Source organism: Gopherus evgoodei, chromosome 1 (assembly GCF_007399415.2).
Source record: "Gopherus evgoodei ecotype Sinaloan lineage chromosome 1, rGopEvg1_v1.p, whole genome shotgun sequence".
In the NCBI taxonomy this organism is placed as follows: Eukaryota; Metazoa; Chordata; order Testudines; family Testudinidae; genus Gopherus; species Gopherus evgoodei.
The window spans coordinates 15788881-15808088 of record NC_044322.1 but is presented as its reverse complement, the minus strand read 5'-3'; the positions used below and the strand labels follow the sequence as shown (position 1 = coordinate 15808088).

The window sequence follows — 19208 nt, the reverse complement described above, 5'->3', positions numbered from 1 at the left end:
TACATTAATTCTCACATAGCTGTGAATTTCTGTATATGGATCATACTCTTATCCCTAATCCCAACTTTTTTGTAACTGCCGCAATAGAAAAATGTCATAATCTGAGTACAAGCATTGTACTATTACGTAAATACAGACACCATGGAAGGGATTTTTTGCTGGAGGCGGATAGCGCCTACCTGAAGCAGAAGATATAAATAAAACAAGACTATGAATTAAGAGGCTATAATTGGTTTCTGGAGATACTGTAAACCATGTGAGTATAACTCAAGTGATTTGTATAGTTACTAAAATGGAGCAGGACAGGATAACTGGCCCTCTCTGTTTTTGGCTCTAACTTGGAACCAAATCTTCAGGGGCAGGTTCAAAAATTAGAAAAGGTTCAAATAAAAGGTTCCAGTTTTGGTCCAGATCTGTGTTTTCTACAGGTGTAGTAACAAAATGATAAGTAGAGGGACCCCACCTCTGTCAGTCCAGCACTTTTTATTAACATTAAACCTCACTGTGCTTTTAAGCTAAATTATATTTTAATTGTTTGCTTAATACTACTTAATTATTATTTAATGAACACAATCTGCCTTCTTGCTAGTGGATTCCCTTTATAGCTTTCCCATGCCCAGTCCATTAAAACAGTGGTTGTGGTTCTCACCTTTTCCATTCTGTGACCCCAAGTTATAACAGAAAAATGTTTTGGTGACCCACCAGCCATTTACCCATAAAGAAAGGGCGGGTGGAGGCAACTCTCTGAAATCTATTTGTGACCTCCTAGGGGTTGCAACATCCAGGTCTAGCGCCTGTGAGTTATAACAACCTCCCTCCGAGTTCTTCACTTATTTTTTAGTCTTAATGGATGAAATTCACCCCAGTGCACACATTGGTAGAAAATGCCTATAAAATGTAGGTGATTGAAGCAATAGGGGTCTTGAGAAAGTGAATAGGATTTTGTGACCATTGTTTGACAGAGAATGAGATCCTTTCTACTGTTTTTTATTTAAACCATCCTATAGAATACTATAGCAAGGAATATAATTCTGTCTTAATGTATATGGGATGGTTCTAAAAACCTACCGAAAGGTTGTCATTTTCTATTAAATTATGTAAGACTGTTCCATAAGAATAGGGCCAGCAAAAGATGCCATGACATTTATGTGGGTGATGTGGCTTAGTTAAATGGTAAATAAAGCCCTCTGCCCTACTGCATTTCACTCAGTATATCACATCTGAAAGCCATTGCAAGTTTATAGTGTTTCCATTATTGCTTAATTCCATAGCTGTTTGTTATGCTAAATACTTTAAAGACAGACTCAGAGTCCCTTAGTATTGATTCATTAGGCATTATCACAAGCTACCGTCTGGTTACAATTGAAGTGCACATCCGCCCTTGAACACCTACAAGATTTATGTGATATTTTGTCTTCCATCCAACTTTTAAGGAATTTAATTCTCATGTAATGTGCCTGCTGACTGAAACCCACTATCCACACAACAAGTACACTAAGGAAAGTGGTGTCAGCTTCCCAACTGACATGCCCAGTGGCCTTCAGCCCTGATCTTGAGGAGCCTATCTCTGGTCTACCCAGTTCAGGAAGGCACCAAGCTGAAGGCAGCTGGGTAGTCCCATTGACCTCAAAGGGACTGCTCACATGCCCAAGTACCTTCCTGAGTCAATAGATGAAACCCTGATTCCACCGAATTCAACATGAATTTGGCCATTACCTTGAGTTTGGCCAGAATGATGCATCAGGGGGCAGGGCCGGCTCTAGCCATTTCGTCGCCCCAAGCATGGCGGCACGCCGCAGGGGGCGCTCTGCCGATCGCCGGTCCCGCGGCTCCAGTGGACCTCCTGCAGGCGTGCCTGCGGATGCTCCACCGGAGCCGCAGGACCAGCGGACCCTCTTCAGGCACACCTGTGGGAGGCCCACCGGAGCCATCTCCTGCCCTCCTGGTGAGCAGCAGAGCGCCCCCCGCAGCGTGCCGCCCCAAGCACGCGCTTGGCGTTCTGGGGCCTGGAGCCGGGCCTGTCAGGGGGGTCACTATGAGATGAGAGGGTTGTTTTTCTCCAAAGCCCACTTCATTCTCTGCTGATACCACCACCAAGGATGATAGTAGCACTTTTATGATGTGGACACATGGCTACTGTAGCCCCTGGGTGAAATGGATAATAAAACCTGCAGCTGCTTATTTTCATCGGTTATAAATCTATACCCAAAATGAACATTAGGCTGTTGAGGAGCTTGGCACATTAGGCTGTAGAGCAGCTTATGGTCTAAAGATACCTCAGGGACTTTAAAACAATTGTCAGAATGGGTTTGCTTTTTTCCTAAAGTTTTCCTTGACACAGGCACAAGCTTTCCTGTATTTGTTGATGCGACATAATGGAAGGCAATGGAGGCCCTCTTGAGTACAGGCAGGTGAAATGAAGGCATGCCTGGTCGGTGAAATCAATAGTTCTTTTCAAACCTACTATTAGCCCATTTCTAAATTGGTCTCTGAATTGATTTATGAAACTAAATCCCTGTTAGAGCAGGGAAGTGGAGGCTGTGTCATAACTAGGCAATAAACCAATTGAAAAATCATCATTTAAACTGCCCGCAGCTCAAACTATATGTCTCAGCCTACCAAGGCCCAAACATAGATCTAATGTATGACAAAGACCCAAAATGAGAGGGGGACACAAATTACTCATGCAAGAAACTGATGCAGTCATGGGATTCTTTCAGCTAGTGTAACTACCTCTCTCTATAACCTCAATTTTGCATTTCTGATTTACCACCATAAAAGTGAGGGGAGCACCACATTTGTGTAGAGTAGTGTTAACTTTGGGACTAAAATGAGAGGAAAAGTTGGGATTGTGCCTAGTACTTAGAGATTCAAGGGTTTTCTGTCCCCTCTCGAGGGGAAGGGTCCAGGGCTTAGGGTGCTAGCCTGTGTATTCTGAGTCCAGCCTCTATTCCTTGTGCTGCCACAGACTTCTTGTGTGACCCTGGTCAAGTCACTTGGCCATTCTGTGCCTCTGTTCCCCAGCTGTTAAGTGGAGATGACACCACTTCCCTACCTCACAGGAAGGTGTGCGAATGAGTACATTGACGATGGTGAGGTGCTCAGATGCCATGGTAATAGGGAGGTCATAGAAATACCTCAGCTAGATAGATACAGGGCCAAGTATAATCTGGCCCTGAATGTATGGGGTTTACGCATAAGCAGGAGTGATTGTGCCAAATGAGAACTGTCCCTAGTGATGATACCATATGTCAGCCTAACCAGCCACAGTTTGATTTGTGTGACCAAATCTAGTTGTAGTGCCCCAAATATATCAACACATGGGGTGAGATTTTTGTGCTGCTTCTCTGCAAGATGCAACATAAACCTCTCAGCCCAGAGGGAGAGGGGGCTCAGATGGCTATCAGCCAGGTTTGTGCTCGCCTATTGTGGGCTACTTTGGGGCTGATGTGGCCCTGGCATAAATCAGCAAGACCTGGAGCATATCCTGCAGCAGCATAAAAGGACCATAACGGGAGAATTCTTCCAGTGGGATTTAAGGAGGCCTCGTAATAAGCTGCCATGCAACAAATTATCTGTTGAATTCCTGCCCTAGTCCCATGAACAGGCATTGCTAATGAATCTATAAAAGAAGTTTCATTGCCACAGCTCCACCCTGGTTGTATATTGAAAAAGCACAACTTCAGCATTGACTAGTTAAGCAAATGCGGGGGAAAGTTGCCATGAAATTGTGAGGGACTTTGGAATGGTTCAGGTTACAGCAGTGCAGGAGAGGAATACTGACCGTTATCTGACTTCTGTATGGAGCAATTCATAAATCTTTAATATGTGAAGTGCTGCTTGTCAGCTTTCATTTATTTTCTTTCTTCTCAGGGGGACAGGAAGACTGCATCCTATCCTATGAACCTGTCACAAGACAGGAAAGTAAGTTTCACCTGCTGGTCTATTATTACCATTATTATTTATCATGCCAAGGGGCCAGCTGAGAACTGGGCCCTTTGGGTCAGGCTCTGTTCAACACAGAATAAGAGACCGTCCTTGCCCAAAGAGCATACACGTCTAAATAAACAAGCCAGACAGAGTGTAAGGAAAGGGATACAATAGGCAATGGCAGCAGCCGTCATGTTAGTGCTTGGATTTTTATTTATTTATTGGTTTGACTTTCTTAAATCCTTTTGGTAAGATTTGTTGGGAGAGGATTAGCTAGAGGGAAAGACAAAGGAGAGGGGAGGGGGCTGGTGACCATGAGTTCGAAGGCAGGAGGGGCTGGAACAAACACCTAGTCACCACAAGGGGGAGTCCCTTCAGAGTACAAACTGCAGGAAGCAAACAGATGCCCTCATTGGTGTCCTCCAGTCCCTGCTTCAGCTGCTTTCTGCAGCCCCTCTGCTGGCTTCTATCACCAGCTAGCTCCTCCCTGCGGTTTCTTTTCCAAAGTCTACTTGGCCTGCTGTCGACACATGGAAGGTGGGGGGACAACCCCATGGGGTCTAGTGCCCTGTGATGTCTCCCCACACTATTCTGGTCCCTGGGGCTGGAGGGTGGCTTCTACTAATAAATAAATTTAGGCTATGTCTACATTCCAAATTACTTTGGTATAATTCACGTGGCGTAGGGCGTGTGAATAATCCATACCCCTGAGTGACGTAAATTACACCAACCTAAAGTGCCAGTTGGCAGGAGAGCTTCTCCCTTCAACATAGCTACCGCTTCTCAGAGAGGCAGGAGTTATTAATCCGGCAAGAGAGCGCTGTCCCTTGGCTTATGGCATCTTCACCAGAAGCGCTACAGCGGCGCAGGTGCAGCTGCTGTGGTGTAGCCATCGTTATTGAATATGGTACTGAGTGTTTGTGCATTGTCTCAGCTTCACCGTGAAGCTGAGAGTGTTGTTTCCCTCACAGTATAAGCCTCTATCCATGGCAGGTTGTCCTGCACAATGCCAGTCTGTAAAATTATGAAACTATAGGGCTAAAGCCTTGTCTATATGGTACATCTGCACTGCACACACCTTATGGTGGCATGTAAAGAATGTACATTGCCCACCCTTTAGCACAGGCATAAATAGTAGTGTAGACAATGAGACACTGCTTATGTGAGTAAAGACCTGCCTGAAACTTCACAGTTCCCAAACGCCCAAGCAGTGTCTCCTCCCTCTACATTGCTATTTGTAGCAGTGTCCTGTTCTGCTGACTCCCTGCTACAGGGAAAGGCTCTGGCAGGGGAGAGGCAGCAGGGAAAGGCCCTGGCAGCTTCACACTGCTGGAGATTTTTCCAGATGCCTTCCCCCTGCCGGAGCCTTTCACTGCCAGGAGTAGCTGCACACCATGATGTGGACGCAGCCTGCTTTTCACTGCCGTGTGTAGCTACACATACCCTGCATACTGCTGCCAGTGCAGAGAAGGTCTAACATTGGTGCAACCCTTGTTGATTTCATTGGGATTGTGTGTAACTGACAGGAGAATTTAGCCCTCTGTCTCATTCCCATGTCCCATGACATGGTTCATCTGATAGCATCTAGGAGCCGCCTTGTCAAAGATAGTTATTATGGATCATCAGGCTACCAGTAGAGCAGACCATTGGCTGCAAAGGTCTACTCCAGCTGAGAGCTCTGGAATAGCACCTTGGGTACAAAATAGCTCCTCTCTCATGTGCAACAAAAATAGATTTATTACTGTAAATGAGCATCTAAAATCTTCCAAAACGTCAATCCACACCTATGAGCTATAAATCAGTTTTGTGAGCTAGTGTACATATTTGATGTTACTGTCAGAATAAAGAAAAGTTATAATCTTCATCTGAATATCACTTTCCTTTCTGTTATTCAGTTAATTACACCAGACCCGTTATTATTTTGGGTCCTATAAAAGATCGGCTCAATGATGATTTGATATCTGAATTCCCTGATAAGTTTGGATCATGTGTACCACGTAAGTACTCTTTTCTACCTACTCCTGAATTCTGTAACAGTTATGTTCTTTGATGTCATGCATACAATGCAAAAGCCTTGTCAATATTTATTTTATGTGATCGTATTTCTCAAAAGCAATTTTTAAAATCTGTAATTGAGATGTAAAACTCCTAGCCAAGATTGAGCTGAGATTCACAGTTTTGTAGAAGCTGTGCAGGAAATGGAATTTCTGTCCCATGGGAAACTTCACATTTCTGGGGGAAAAAATTGTTCCAAATGGGGAAACAAAAAGTCAGAAATGCAAAATTTCCCACAGAACACAAATGTTTGTAAAAATCCATTTTGGAAGACCCCAAATAGACATTTTCAGCCACCTCACCTGGCAGGGAGCCAGGCAGCCCACCTGCACACAGAGTCGGCCACCCAGGAAGCCAGAGAGCTGAGCAGCCTACCCAAGAGCAGCCCAGGAAGATATGGAGCCAGGTAGCAAGGAAAACAAGCCAGACAGGGAACCAGATACTAGCTTCTTTGGTAGTCCAGGGAGATGGGGAGCAAAGCACTTTGCCTGCCCACCCACTAGGGCGGACCAGGAAGTCAGCCACCTGGGGAGCAGGCCACCCATGGAGTCTGGGATTCCTGGCTTTGTGCCTGGTGGGAGCCTGGATTCCCCCACCCCGTCCTCCACCAGGTGAGATGCCAAGGACCCTGGAAGCTCTGGGAGCCAGCTCAGGCAGGCTCCCAGGGAGCTCTGGCTCCTAAGCTCCCCACCAATTAGAAAGCATATTGGATGCATTTCCCAGTCATTCAACCTTTCTCTCTCTGACCTCACTCTCCCCTAGGGCTTGGCTCTTATCATGGGATGAGGGGGACATTTTTACCTGCGCCCGTTGTTGAAAATGCTGGAAGCACTTATGAGCTGCACCTGCTTACACCAGATCTGAATTTGGCCAGGAGTAGTCTCTGTTAAATAGTATCTTTTTTGTGAGAAAAGTGCCTACAAACATCCTAATTTTCCTATCTTTTGTTGGTCTGTGCAGATACCACAAGACCGAAGCGTGACTATGAAGTGGATGGGAGAGATTATCATTTTGTCACTTCGAGGGAACAAATGGAAAAGGATATCCAGGAGCACAAATTTATAGAAGCTGGGCAGTACAATGATAATTTATATGGGACTAGTGTGCAGTCTGTGAGATTCGTAGCAGAACGGGTAGGTTGCATCCATTTTTACTGCATTTGCAACACAGCCTGTTTTCAGACATCTGTAAATATATAAGATATCTTCAAAATAGTGTCCTCAAAATTATGGATATTTAAGGCTGCAAACAAGTTGTGATTTTTGTTGTTTATTTAAAAGTTGCGGCCATGGGTTTGCTAAAGTTGTGGTCACACCAAAACTGCAGCTCTACAACACATGCAGACCCCCTTCCAAGCCCCCGAATTTCCCAGGAAAAAGTTGCCATTGCAGCCAGAAGTGCCTGGACCAGACATCCCCATCCCATCGTTGGGAGCAGCATAGGCTCTTCCTCCCCCTGCATTGCAACTCCCTGCTGGGCTAGGCTGCTGGGTCTCATTTCAGTAGGGGGGAAGCTGGGTCAAATCTGAGTGAGTGACACTGTGACCTGGTGCGCAGGCTCACAACACAGGGCTGCCATTGTAAGCCAGGCTGTTCCTCATCTCAGTGAGGGGCAGAGGCATGTGCACCTGCAGAGAGATGGTCCCTGCCCCCAGCAGCAGCAGCATCCAAAGGCTGAAATTTGCAGCAAAAAGTTGCAGTGTCTGCTACAAGTTGCTCTTATGGCAATAAAATCCACTATTTTCTTACAACTTTATGGATATTAGAATCGCTCTAAAATAAAGAACCTAGCCATGAAGGGGGCCAGTCCAGCTAGGATTGGATTTGACAGAATGAGGGGGAAACTTAATGAGGAAGAGAAAAGAGATCTAGAAATGTAATGAAAAGATTGACTGGGGATTATACACCTAAGCTTGTGCCCATTGAAGACAGGTGCAAGACTCTAATTGGTCTAGATTCTGCTCTGACTTTTATACTGATGTAAGTCCATGGCAGTCAATATAATTACTCTGGATTTACACCAGCGTGTGACCATAAGCAGATTTGCCCCCAGTGTGGTAATACTGAGAGTTAGGCAGAAGTTAAGAGCAGGGAGCACATTTCTCTCTTGTCCAGGGTCCAGTAGTACATGAGTTACTTCATGGAAGGGATAATAGTAAATAAATGTTATTTATTTAAACTTCCTCCCTTTTCTCCTCTTTGGGGAAAGACCAGCTAGCCCCATCCCACCTCTTCAAAGGCCAAACTATTAGATACCATCAGGACACTCTCTCCTTTTGTTTTAAAGGTACAAAGTTTCTTCTCAGTAGACTGAGAGTTAAGCTGAGATTGGAAGGGACGGTCTTTGTTCTCCTAAGGATACACAAGACCATTTTCAGTATGTAGTGAAGGGTATGCATGCACCAGTGCTCTTGACCAAAAGTGACATTCTTCTCTGCAAAGTTTAATTTCGTGTCATCCCTTTCACTTTAACTTCTAGATGCAACAAGAATATAATTAAATTCAGGCTAAGTGCCTATGAGTACTATTTGAATGCCCGCCGTGGTCAAAGTATGCTAAATAATCCACAATGCCTGAAGATGTGGAATTTCTCTGCACTCGTCTTCAATCCCAGGAGCATTGCCTTTGGATAACATTCAAACCAGTCAGCATGTCTGGAGTTCTTTCTATTCCAGATGTGGTACCACACATCCAAGAACATACAGCAATATGGATAGCAAAACACCCTTCCTACCTTTCAGTCAGCATACATCTCCATGATATTTCTCTGACCTTGGAAAAAGGATGTGATTTTAAGGACAGGATTAGGTGCCTGGGACTCTTGAGTTCTAATCCCATCTCTGAGGCAGACTCTCCCTGTGGCCCTGGCCAAGTCATTTCACCTCTGTGTCTCAGTTTCTCTACCTGTAAAGTGAGACTAATGCACACCTACCTCATAGGGTAGTATCCAGATTATTTAAATAGTTAATCTTTGTAAAGCAGTTGAAGATGAAAAGTGTTTTATAAATGCTGAGTATTACAACAATATATAACACAAAATGTGTCACGATACCTTACAGACACCCCGAGAGGAAAGTATTATTAGCCCCATTTCACAGATATGAAAAATGAGGCACAAAAAGGTTAAGTGACTTGCCCAAGTCACACAGGAAGTCTATGTCAAAACTAGGAACTGACCCCAGATCTCCTGACTTTCTGCTCTGTACCTCAAGTACCAGGGCATGTTGTTATTCTTAGGAACAAGATTTGCTGATGTCCACATAAAATCCCCCCTCCCATCTTTAAGTTCATCCTAGTTGATCCTCCAAAACTGATAAAGTTGTCTTCCACGTCTTCAATTTATTTCTTATACTGGCATCAAAGCAAAAGAAATATTGTGGAAGTAAACAGCCGAGTAAGTGCCCTGGAGTCTAGCCTTCTCTTGGTGAGTTGGTAATGTTTGTTTCCTGGAACACTGCATTTTAGGCTTCCTTTCTTTCTCTTGGTTGATTTGCAATAAACACTGTGGAAATAAATACATCCTCATCTGTTTCCAACAGGGCAAGCACTGTATACTTGATGTATCAGGAAATGCTATTAAACGGTTACAAGCTGCACAACTCTACCCCATTGCTATCTTCATTAAACCTAAATCATTGGAGCCACTAATGTAAGTATATAATCCTCTAGGCTAGTTTTTGACTCCTGTCTCAGAAGGCACAGCAAAGGTCTCATGTTAGCATTTTGCCTGTTCTCCAAAATCAGGAAAACCAAACAAATCTGGAATACTAAAGAACTTATTTTCATGTACACAATAAATAACCAGTCAGCATGACTTAGTTGTTTGAGAATGGAAGTCAGACAACCTGTAGCCTGTGTCCACTCACCGTTTTATTTTTGGGGAGGTGACTTAAAAGCTCTGGGTCTTCCACATCTGTAAAATGTTTTCATGCGTCTGGTGCTGTACAACGCACAAAAATAAAGATGGTCCCTTATCTGATGAGCATACAGTCTACAGAAAAGACACATACAAGATTCAATGCAATTAGAAAAGCAGAGGTGGAGATAATGTAAAGGTTTGATTTCTTTGGTATAAGAATACCTACCCAACGTAAGAATTGCTCAACGGAGGAATACCTGCAAAGCGCTATGATAGTTATCCTATTATTAAACAAGCAATACTCAGTTTTGGGCTGCATAAATCCTGTCGAGTTAGTGGCAGTTTCTTTAAGGATATGAATCAAGAATATAGGTAGGCTATTTTTTACTTTCATTAGAGTAAAAAAAGCTTTCAGCCAAATCTCATCAGTGCAGACAGTACTACAGGGACAAACATGTGAAATCCATTATTTTTTGCTTCTGGAATAAGAGGCTTTTATAGATCTTTGAATGTCTTATTTTAGAAATTCTCTGTAGAAGGAGCTTTTAACTAGAATGTCAAGCTTTTGTAAGAACAACAACTAGGGTCCTTGAAGCATGGTTTATGTGGACAAACAGAATAAGACTAAAAAACTCCTAAAAAGAATAGGAAATGTATAGAATTCAGACACTCCAAATTATTTGAACATGTACAAATTCCATGCTTTCCCATGCAGCTGACACGTGGGAAGTCATCTTTTTAATATGTGTCTTCCTAAGGAACCATCACCAACAGTTAGTTTCCAGTATGAATAGAAACCTCTTAACATGGTTAATACAATTCTTTCTGAGGCCAATGTCAAGAGGATAATGGCACAATACTGAACTGCTTGCCCAGGAAAGTTACTCTAGGGTGACCAGATGTCCCAATTTTATAGGGACAGTCCCGAATTGTGGGTCTTTTTCTTATATAGGCTCCTAGTAACTCCCAGCCCGTGTCCCGATTTTTCACATTTGCTATCTGGTCACCCTAAGTTACCTGCATCACTGAACTGTACTGTAGTGAAATGACTAGATCTCAAGGCTTTTTTACAAAGGGACAGGAAAGTTAAGGCAAATCAACTAAAGGTGTGAAGTCAATGTGCAGGAGTTAAAATGCAAAGCTAAACCTTCCAAGCCTGTGTTCTCACTCTGGAGTAAAGTGGGCTTAATCCTCCAAGGAAGATTATTAGAGCAGCCATGTGGGGGGTTAACATGATTTAACTTTAGTTGATTTACCTTAACTTTCCTGAGTGTCGCCATGTAGCTGAAGTCGACATATCTTAGATTGAATTAAAATTACTTACTTTGCGTCCTCGTGGCACCAGGAGCGGCTCTAGGCATTTTGCTACCCCAAGCATGGCAGGCAGGCTGCCTTCAGCGGCTTGCCTGCAGAGGGTCCGCTGGTCCCATGGCTTCGGCAGACCTCCCATGTGCCTGCAGGAGGTCCGCCGAAGCCGCGGGACCAGTAGACCTTCCGCAGGCAAGCCACCGAAGGCAGCCTGCCTGCCTGCCGCCCTCGTGGTGACCAGCAGAGCGCCCCCAGGGCTTGGCACCCCAAGCACACACTTGGTGTGCTGGGGCCTGGAGCTGCCCCTGCGTGGCACGCCACAGCTCCCCCGTCGACTTTGCTTCCACCTCTCGCCGAGCTGGAGTTCAGCAGTTGACGGGAGAGTGATCAGGGATCAATTTATCGTATCTACACTACATGAGATAAATCGATCCCCAATAGATCACTACCCGCCGATCCAGCGGGTAGTGTAGACGTACCCTTAGTAATCTAAGGTTTCTCATGACAAGTAATACAGCTAAGAGCTTGTCTACACACACAAATTGTATCACTTTAACTATTCCAGCATAGTTACATCAGTACACACAACCCTTAGTGCAGATGTAGTTATACAGATATAAACGTGTCATATACCAGTACAGGAAGGGGCATAATAAGACACCTTCATACCAATATTACTGTGTCCACATTATTAATTGTACAGGTACTGTATAATGATTTCAGTAAAAAATTATATCCATAGCCAAAATACCAGTAGTTGTACTAGTACAATAAACTGTGCATAAACCAGGGATAAGATTTAACTACACGTAACCAAGACTCCCAGTCATGTAAACATGTTCACTGTCAATATAATAACCAAATAAACCACACCTGACAAAAAACTGCCAATGAGAACAAACACAAAGACAGAACGATAGAATTGACTTGTCACTGAAATGATTAAATAAAACTGAAGGGCCAAATTTTCATTTACACTAAGAGTATGTCTTCACTACTGGCTGGATCGGTGAGCAGCGATCGATCCAGCAGGGATCGATTTATCGCATCTAGTCTAGACGCGATAAACCGATCCCTGAGCACTCTCCCGTCGACGCTGTACTCCAGCTCGGCAAGAGGCACAGGCAGAGTCGACAAGGGAGTGGCAGCAGTCGATTCACCATAGTGAAGACACCTCAGTAAATAGATCTAAGTATGTGACTTCAGCTACGTTATTCACGTAGCTGAAGTTGTGTAACTTAGATCGGTCCCTCCCTCCTTCCCCAGTGTAGACCAGGCCTTTACATCACTCTGGCAATATCTAAAGGGTCTTCCACTGCTAGTACAGTAACAAGGCCTTAGCATGAGTGAGAGTCCAGCCTGAAGACTTTGGTAGATAGCAATCCTTCCATTCAATGGTAATGTTGCAAACTTGTACTATGAGACAGATTTACATATACTAATTCCAAACCTATTAATATAACCCATAAATGACTGATGTATGTTTTCAAATAAACCTTCCCTCTCCTGTACTCTATAAATAATCTACCCTCTGGAGTGATGAAGCCGAAGTGAGGAATACTGTATTTTACAGAGAAGTTGGTACAAACATTGTGTGATTGCTGAAGCAACATTCATGGGGTTACACATTCAGTTATACAAACAGCCAACTTTAGAGACATTTATGGAAATACATTTCCGTAGCTTTAACTACTCATGATATATATACACAGCATTTTTCAGCAGGCAGTTTCTGTCCCTGGTGAAAGAAACTAAGGGGTAGGTCAACTGTAACAAAGGCGTGCTGTCATGCCCTGATGGAGCATTCTTTATGCATCATGCACATAATTTCCTAAATGCATCACGTCATGCCATCTACAGTCCATTACCACATATTCATGTGGTTTCAGTGCAGAAGATTAAATGAGGTTTATTGGAATACAGGATGCTTCCTTTTATAATATGGTGTGAGCTTGTTTTCCTAGGTTGCCTTGACAAAGTTCCCTGCTCTTCTGAAAAATAAGTAACCATGTTATAGAAAAGGTAAAGCAAACTAGGTCTGTATTTTATTGTTAAGACTTTGGACATCCTCTGGAGTACACAAAACACTAAATCAACATGGATATTGTTCTTTCTCGGCCACAATACACAGTATTAACAGCTGTACATGTACATAAAATTACAGTAATTAAGTGGTGTCCCACTAATCTTAGCTGCTCCATCAAATGGTAAAACTAGTGCAATACAAGAATGTTACTGGTATTCAGTACATATATGGTCTACAATTTACAATGCAAATAGTATTACAGAAGCTATTCATTTAACTAGAAAAAACAGGAACAGAAAATACTACCAATATGGAACCTCATCAAGCTACCTTTTCTGTTGGAAATGTCAAGTTTTGTTTCTCGTGGCTGGCTGTGATTTTGACTGTCTGCTTCAACTCACGTTAACAGAGTGGGGTTCGCATTATATTTCCTTGGGTTTTGTTTTTGAAGAGGTGGGGAGGAAAGAAATTGGCTGGACTTAGTACCAGATGGTCCTTAGCCTTCACATAAGTGGGCTGTGGGGGAAGAGGGAAGGTGTGGGGACCAGGAAAAAGAGTAATTCCTCCATATTCAGAGGCACACGGGTGCAAATCAGGCTGGCAATCTTAGGGAGGTATTGCATCTTCCAGAGGCAAAATCCTTTGCCAAGCTCCAGTAGCATGGTGCATCTCCACACTGCGCCCAAAGGACAGCTGTGCCTCAGTGGCACAATATAAATGTTACCAGTCAGGCCTTTGCAGGTAATACCTGCTATTTGGGAGCTAGAGATATTTCTGTTAAGCTGCTACATTATCACAGCTGTATCTTCACCATGGAAAAAGGGAGAATCATTTGCTCTCATTTGCAAGGAGAGTCTATAAATCCAGAAATGTCTAGGGTTTCCCTTGTTTGTCCCTATGATTTTTCTCTTGTTCTTGATGTTAAGATATCTGTGTCTGCCTAAGAAATATCTACACACGCTCTTTCTCATACACTAATGCATGTGTGTGCACACATGCACAGTGGAACCTACTTAAAGTGAACTCCACTTGATGAAATTCTGTTTATTGGAAGATAGAATGAAAGTTCCTAAATTAATATGCAAATTGCAATTCCAGTTACAAAAAAACGAGTGATGGTGTGAGTTCCACTGTAAGAAGGTCCCTGTACATATTACAGATGTACAGTAATGCGGTAGGAGTTTTGCATAGGAGCCACACCCATTGTAATCTTAGGGTCCACATAGCCTACACCCTGTTCTAGCTCTCCAAAAGCCTCCCATGGCATTAAGGGACAGCCCTCCTTCAGCAGTCTCTCCTGCACTGCTATTGCTGCCATCACCTCACCCTCACTCTGCCCCAGCCTCTCTGTGCTCCCAGCATGCACTAGGATGAGACATAGTCACCCCTTTTTTGCATCTCCGTGCTGTCTAACTGCAGAAGGTTAAGCTTTCATTGATGCATAAATTGTGAGGCCTGAAGGAACCATGACATTCATCTAGTCAGACCTCCTGCACAACATGGGCCAAAGAATTCCACCCCATAATTCTTGTCTCAAGACCAATAATATCTGGTTGAATTACAGCTTACCTTTTAGAAAGACTTCCAAACTTTTTTTAATTCAGATTCAATAAAAGGCTCAATTTCTTAAGAACTTTTAACTAATATTTAAAAATATATTTCTAGGGAAATGAATAAACGTCTTACAGAGGAACAAGCCAAGAAAACCTACGAGCGAGCACTTAAATTAGAACAAGAATTTGGAGAATATTTTACAGGTATGACGTCACTTTAAAACATCTTTCCCCAAGGGTTCAATCCATGACCACAAAGCAGCTGGAGTCAGCTCTATCTCTAGCTTGAACAAATGTGTGGTACATGTATATAGTGTGCCACAGTAACGGCCTGATATTGAGCAGTATCAGACCCCATTGAAGTCAATGGGAGTTGAATGCATTCAATACTTCGCACAGCATTTCCTGTATATCAGTGCATGTGTATGAAGTGAATTCTATGCTTGTTGAAGTCAGTGACAAAACTCCTAGTGACTTCAGTGATGCATGACGAGGCCTGATTGTCCCAATCCTGCTCCCATTAAAATCAGCAGGAATTCTGCGATTCACTTAACAGGTCCTAGCATCAGGTACTTGCACTGATCAGCATAGAATTTCATCCTGCTGGACTTCTGCATGTGTCTTTACCATTGTGAACAATATATTGACCTCAAAAGGATTTTTAAAGAGTAAATAATTTGTAAATAATTTTGCAGCTCTGCCATGGAAGAATGGAAAGCAGGTGATAGGTCGATGCTTTCAGACTCAGTTGCCTTAAAGATAGGACCTAAATCCATATTCAGGCAGCTAAATACAAGAGAACTGATTTTCAGAGGTACGGAGCTCACACGCCTCCATTAACTGCAGTGGGAGATGAGCCAGGCACTTCTGAAATTCATTTCCCAAGAGGGTAATTTTCTCCCTTTGGCAAATGAACTCTTCATTATATAAAATATGAAATAATACAAGACCAAACTCATTGTTGGCAGAAGCAGATGCAGCTTCACTAAGTGGGACCCACTTATATATGACATGAACATGGCCCAAAGTCTAATCTTTATGGGGAAAACAAAATAATCTCATTTCACTGTAACCATTGCCAGAACTACACAACTGAGGTGTTACAGCTGGGAGCTAGTTAGAATACTTTACCACTAGCTTGCCAATACTGGATGAAATCCTGGCCAAGTCAATGGGAGTTATGTCATTGACTGAAATGGGACCAGGGTTTTATCCAATGTGCGCTGTGGTTTATGTATAGCTTAGTAGCATTGCACTGTATGTAGTAAAACTGAGCACAAAAAACGCCAGACCTAGAACTTCAGAAAGCACATTTCATTCAAGTAGCAACCTTTCAAAACACAGTGTTATGTGTGCTGGAAGTAAAACACAGAACACCTCTTTCTGGCAGTAAAGCAAGCATGTTCCTCTGTGTCAAGTTGAAGGGTTAAATATAAATACATCTAGATTGGTTTTTGGGCTACAACAAAACACTGGCAATACAGAGGTGTTCTTGAAAAGGGGTCAGTGTACGAACCCTGGGTTACTAATTAGTTACAGACAAAGCAAGGGGGCATCTATATTTTTATATTCTAAAGACAGCCAAACACTACAAAATGATGTACTGTATGTCTTGTACCAACTGAATGCAGCGCTGCACAAAATATTTTGATGAAATAGCAGATTGCAGTGAATAAAGGGATGAAGGTTACACACAAAAATTATGAAGAACTCATGCCATCTTTTTACCAGCTCTGATTGAACGTATTTGCACAAAAAAGTATCTCCAGCTGCCCTTTGCCCAGTTTCTACCTGGTTACTTATGTTCTAAAGAGTCACTCTACTAATCTTCTAATGTTTTCATTTTTCCCAGAATATAGGAAAGTTTTATTGAACACATATAACAGTGACCTATATTTCAGTTCAGCTTTTGCCTTCTCCCTGGGGTCACCCACAAAATCTGACGGCAATGAAAATCTTACCTTTAGTGAAAGGTGTGGGCTAATTCCATGGCCCCCAGGAGGGTATGGTCTGCCAAGATGCAGTTATGGCCACAGAAAGCTGGGCTTCCAGGTTGGTTAGAAAAGTGGGCGTTGACTAGTTCAGGAAGGGTGGGCCACAGCCAGGTCAGGCAGAAGATGGACTGTGTATCGCTGCTACAGCCTCCACTGGCAGGGCTCCTAGGGAGTCTGATGGCAAAATGCAAAGCTTGACTTCCCACAACAGAAATCCCACATCCTGCCCTCCTTTGGAAGTGAATTCTTATTGGGATGCAGGTTTTCAGGCTGGCACAACAAGGTGCCATAGGTATTCCTCTGCCACAGCGAAGGAGAGCCCAGGCTAATGCTCTTACAATAAGCAATGGCATGGGATCTTTGTTATGGTGGATCACCATTGTATTGGACTCATATGGGATCTGCGAGGTGCATGGCTTTCACTACACTGCACAGTTCATGTGCATTATTATTATTTCTTCCAGTTTTATCAACTGCTACGTTAATATTGAAACTGTGCTGACAACTGCTGCTATAGACCGTACCAATTAAAAAATGAATTGTTTTCATATTGCAGCTATTGTCCAAGGAGAAAGCTTAGAAGAAATATATAATCAATGCAAACTTGTAATTGAAGAACAATCTGGGCCTTTCATCTGGATTCCTTCAAAGGAAAAGTTATAAATTAGCCACTGCACCTCTGATTATGATGGAAGAATATTTAGAAGAAAACTACACTATGCTATTTTGAGGCTTTCCTGTTTTTGTTGCATTTATGTTCTTGCAGTCAATGTGAATTTTTATGAATGTACAACACAAAGTGTTTGAAGCCATGAAGGACAGTGATGGGTCAGAAGGGTAGGAACAGAAAGACTTTTACCATACAAAGCAAATCTGTTGTGTGCGCAAAAGACCTGTTGTAGGTATAAACTTTTGACATGGGGACCCTCTGCCAAAGGGAGCTAGCCACCTACTGCACCCACATGGACATCGTGAATAATTTCAGTGGCTGAGCTCAGCGTGTTGATCGGTTTAAAGAGAAGTTTCCCAGCTCCTGAACCTTGTGTAGGGCTTGAGCCTGCAAGGGGCTGAACACCTGACCCCGGTTCATACACCTGTGGATAGTCCCATTGAAGATAGTGGGACTAAGCATGTGCTTAAGTGTTTTGATGGATCAGGGCCACGTGCACCTTGCTGGATTGAGCCCATAGAACCTGTTCCAACTCCTATTGAAGTTAATGGAAAGATTCCCATTGATGTTGGATTGGGTGCTAAGCTTGTCATTGCACATCAGTAGTTGGTACCTTGACTTTGGTAACTATGCACATGTTTTGATTTCCAAAACCAAGTCAAGCATTTGTTTTTCCCCTTTGGACACACTGTTATATCAGGAAATAACCCCCTGTAGTTTATTTCAATGGAATTTGGTGTTGGGAAGAGAACAGAAGCATTTCACATCACACACATACCAACTCACACATGTGAGGATTCACAGTACCTAAACTGACAAGGAGGGATACAACTGGGAAAAGCTTTAAAATTTTGGATTGTCTATTTTATCATTTATACTGATAGAAGGCACTTAATGATGGAATAATTTATAAAAATTAAAATATATTGATGTATAGAAACTAATTTCTATAGGTGAAAGATGTTTTGTGAGATATTTTGTAAAGATTAATTAACTGAAAGATTAAATATTTGCACCCTGGTCTGGCTGTAAAATGTAAAGAGGACCTTCAAGTTGCACTATCCCTTTTTTGCAACAAATTATCTAATAATACCATACCATATAATTTCTTAAATTTTAGATGGCAATTTGCTTTTTTTTTTCCAACTTAATCCTTCTCTTTCCTGTTATTTAATCATGATAAATTCCTGTGGAAATAATTCAGATTGACTCCCTACAGGGTTTTTTGTTGTTGTTTTGGAAATACTAGGATGATGCATCTTTAAATTGAAACAGATGATTTTTCAGAGGCAGAATGTCAGTGACTTGAATGCAGTATATTATTTTCTCTCTTGAAGGGAGCCATAATCTTCACTGGAAAACATTTTATAATCATTCCTTATGCTGTAAGTGAAATGCCAGAAGCATTTAGTCCTTTTTGCTGGCAGGCCACTGACTAACTTGTGTCATCATTTCATTTCACAGTCAACAGGGGTTTTCACCAGACTGGGGCAATGGACATTTGTGGAGAATTTGGGGAAAATCTGTGTAATTTCAGCTTGAGGTATATGGGCGGGGGGGTGGGAAGTTCTTGCTTGCTGTTTCACTTGGCCCTTATTTCATATACTGATACAGATTTCGCTGTACCACATCTGGAGGATAGTTACAAATAGATTAACTGCCTTTGCTGCTGCTGGACCACATTTTATAAAAAACCCACAAAATACTGCAGGAGTCCAACACACTTTAGCTGGTAGCTACTTCGATCTTATTTAATAATGACATTTTAAGGGCAAACATTTCAGTTACCGAGTTACTGATAGAATATTCAATTA

At 42.6% G+C, this 19208-nt stretch overlaps 1 protein-coding gene across 10 annotated transcripts in view; it reads left to right on the top strand.

Moving 5' to 3' along the window:
• The window catches only part of DLG2 (discs large MAGUK scaffold protein 2), a 1569268-nt gene extending 1550329 nt beyond the window's left edge, over positions 1-18939 (top strand). For all 10 annotated transcript variants that reach the window (XM_030558530.1, XM_030558473.1, XM_030558462.1 and 7 more), the window contains 6 exons: positions 3874-3924; positions 5826-5927; positions 6946-7118; positions 9524-9633; positions 14843-14934; positions 17281-18939. In XM_030558530.1, the coding sequence (XP_030414390.1) occupies positions 3874-3924; positions 5826-5927; positions 6946-7118; positions 9524-9633; positions 14843-14934; positions 17281-17387 (635 nt within the window). In that variant the 3' untranslated portion in view covers positions 17388-18939. The remainder of the gene's footprint in view (positions 1-3873; positions 3925-5825; positions 5928-6945; positions 7119-9523; positions 9634-14842; positions 14935-17280) is intronic.
• Positions 18940-19208: the final 269 nt, after the last annotated feature.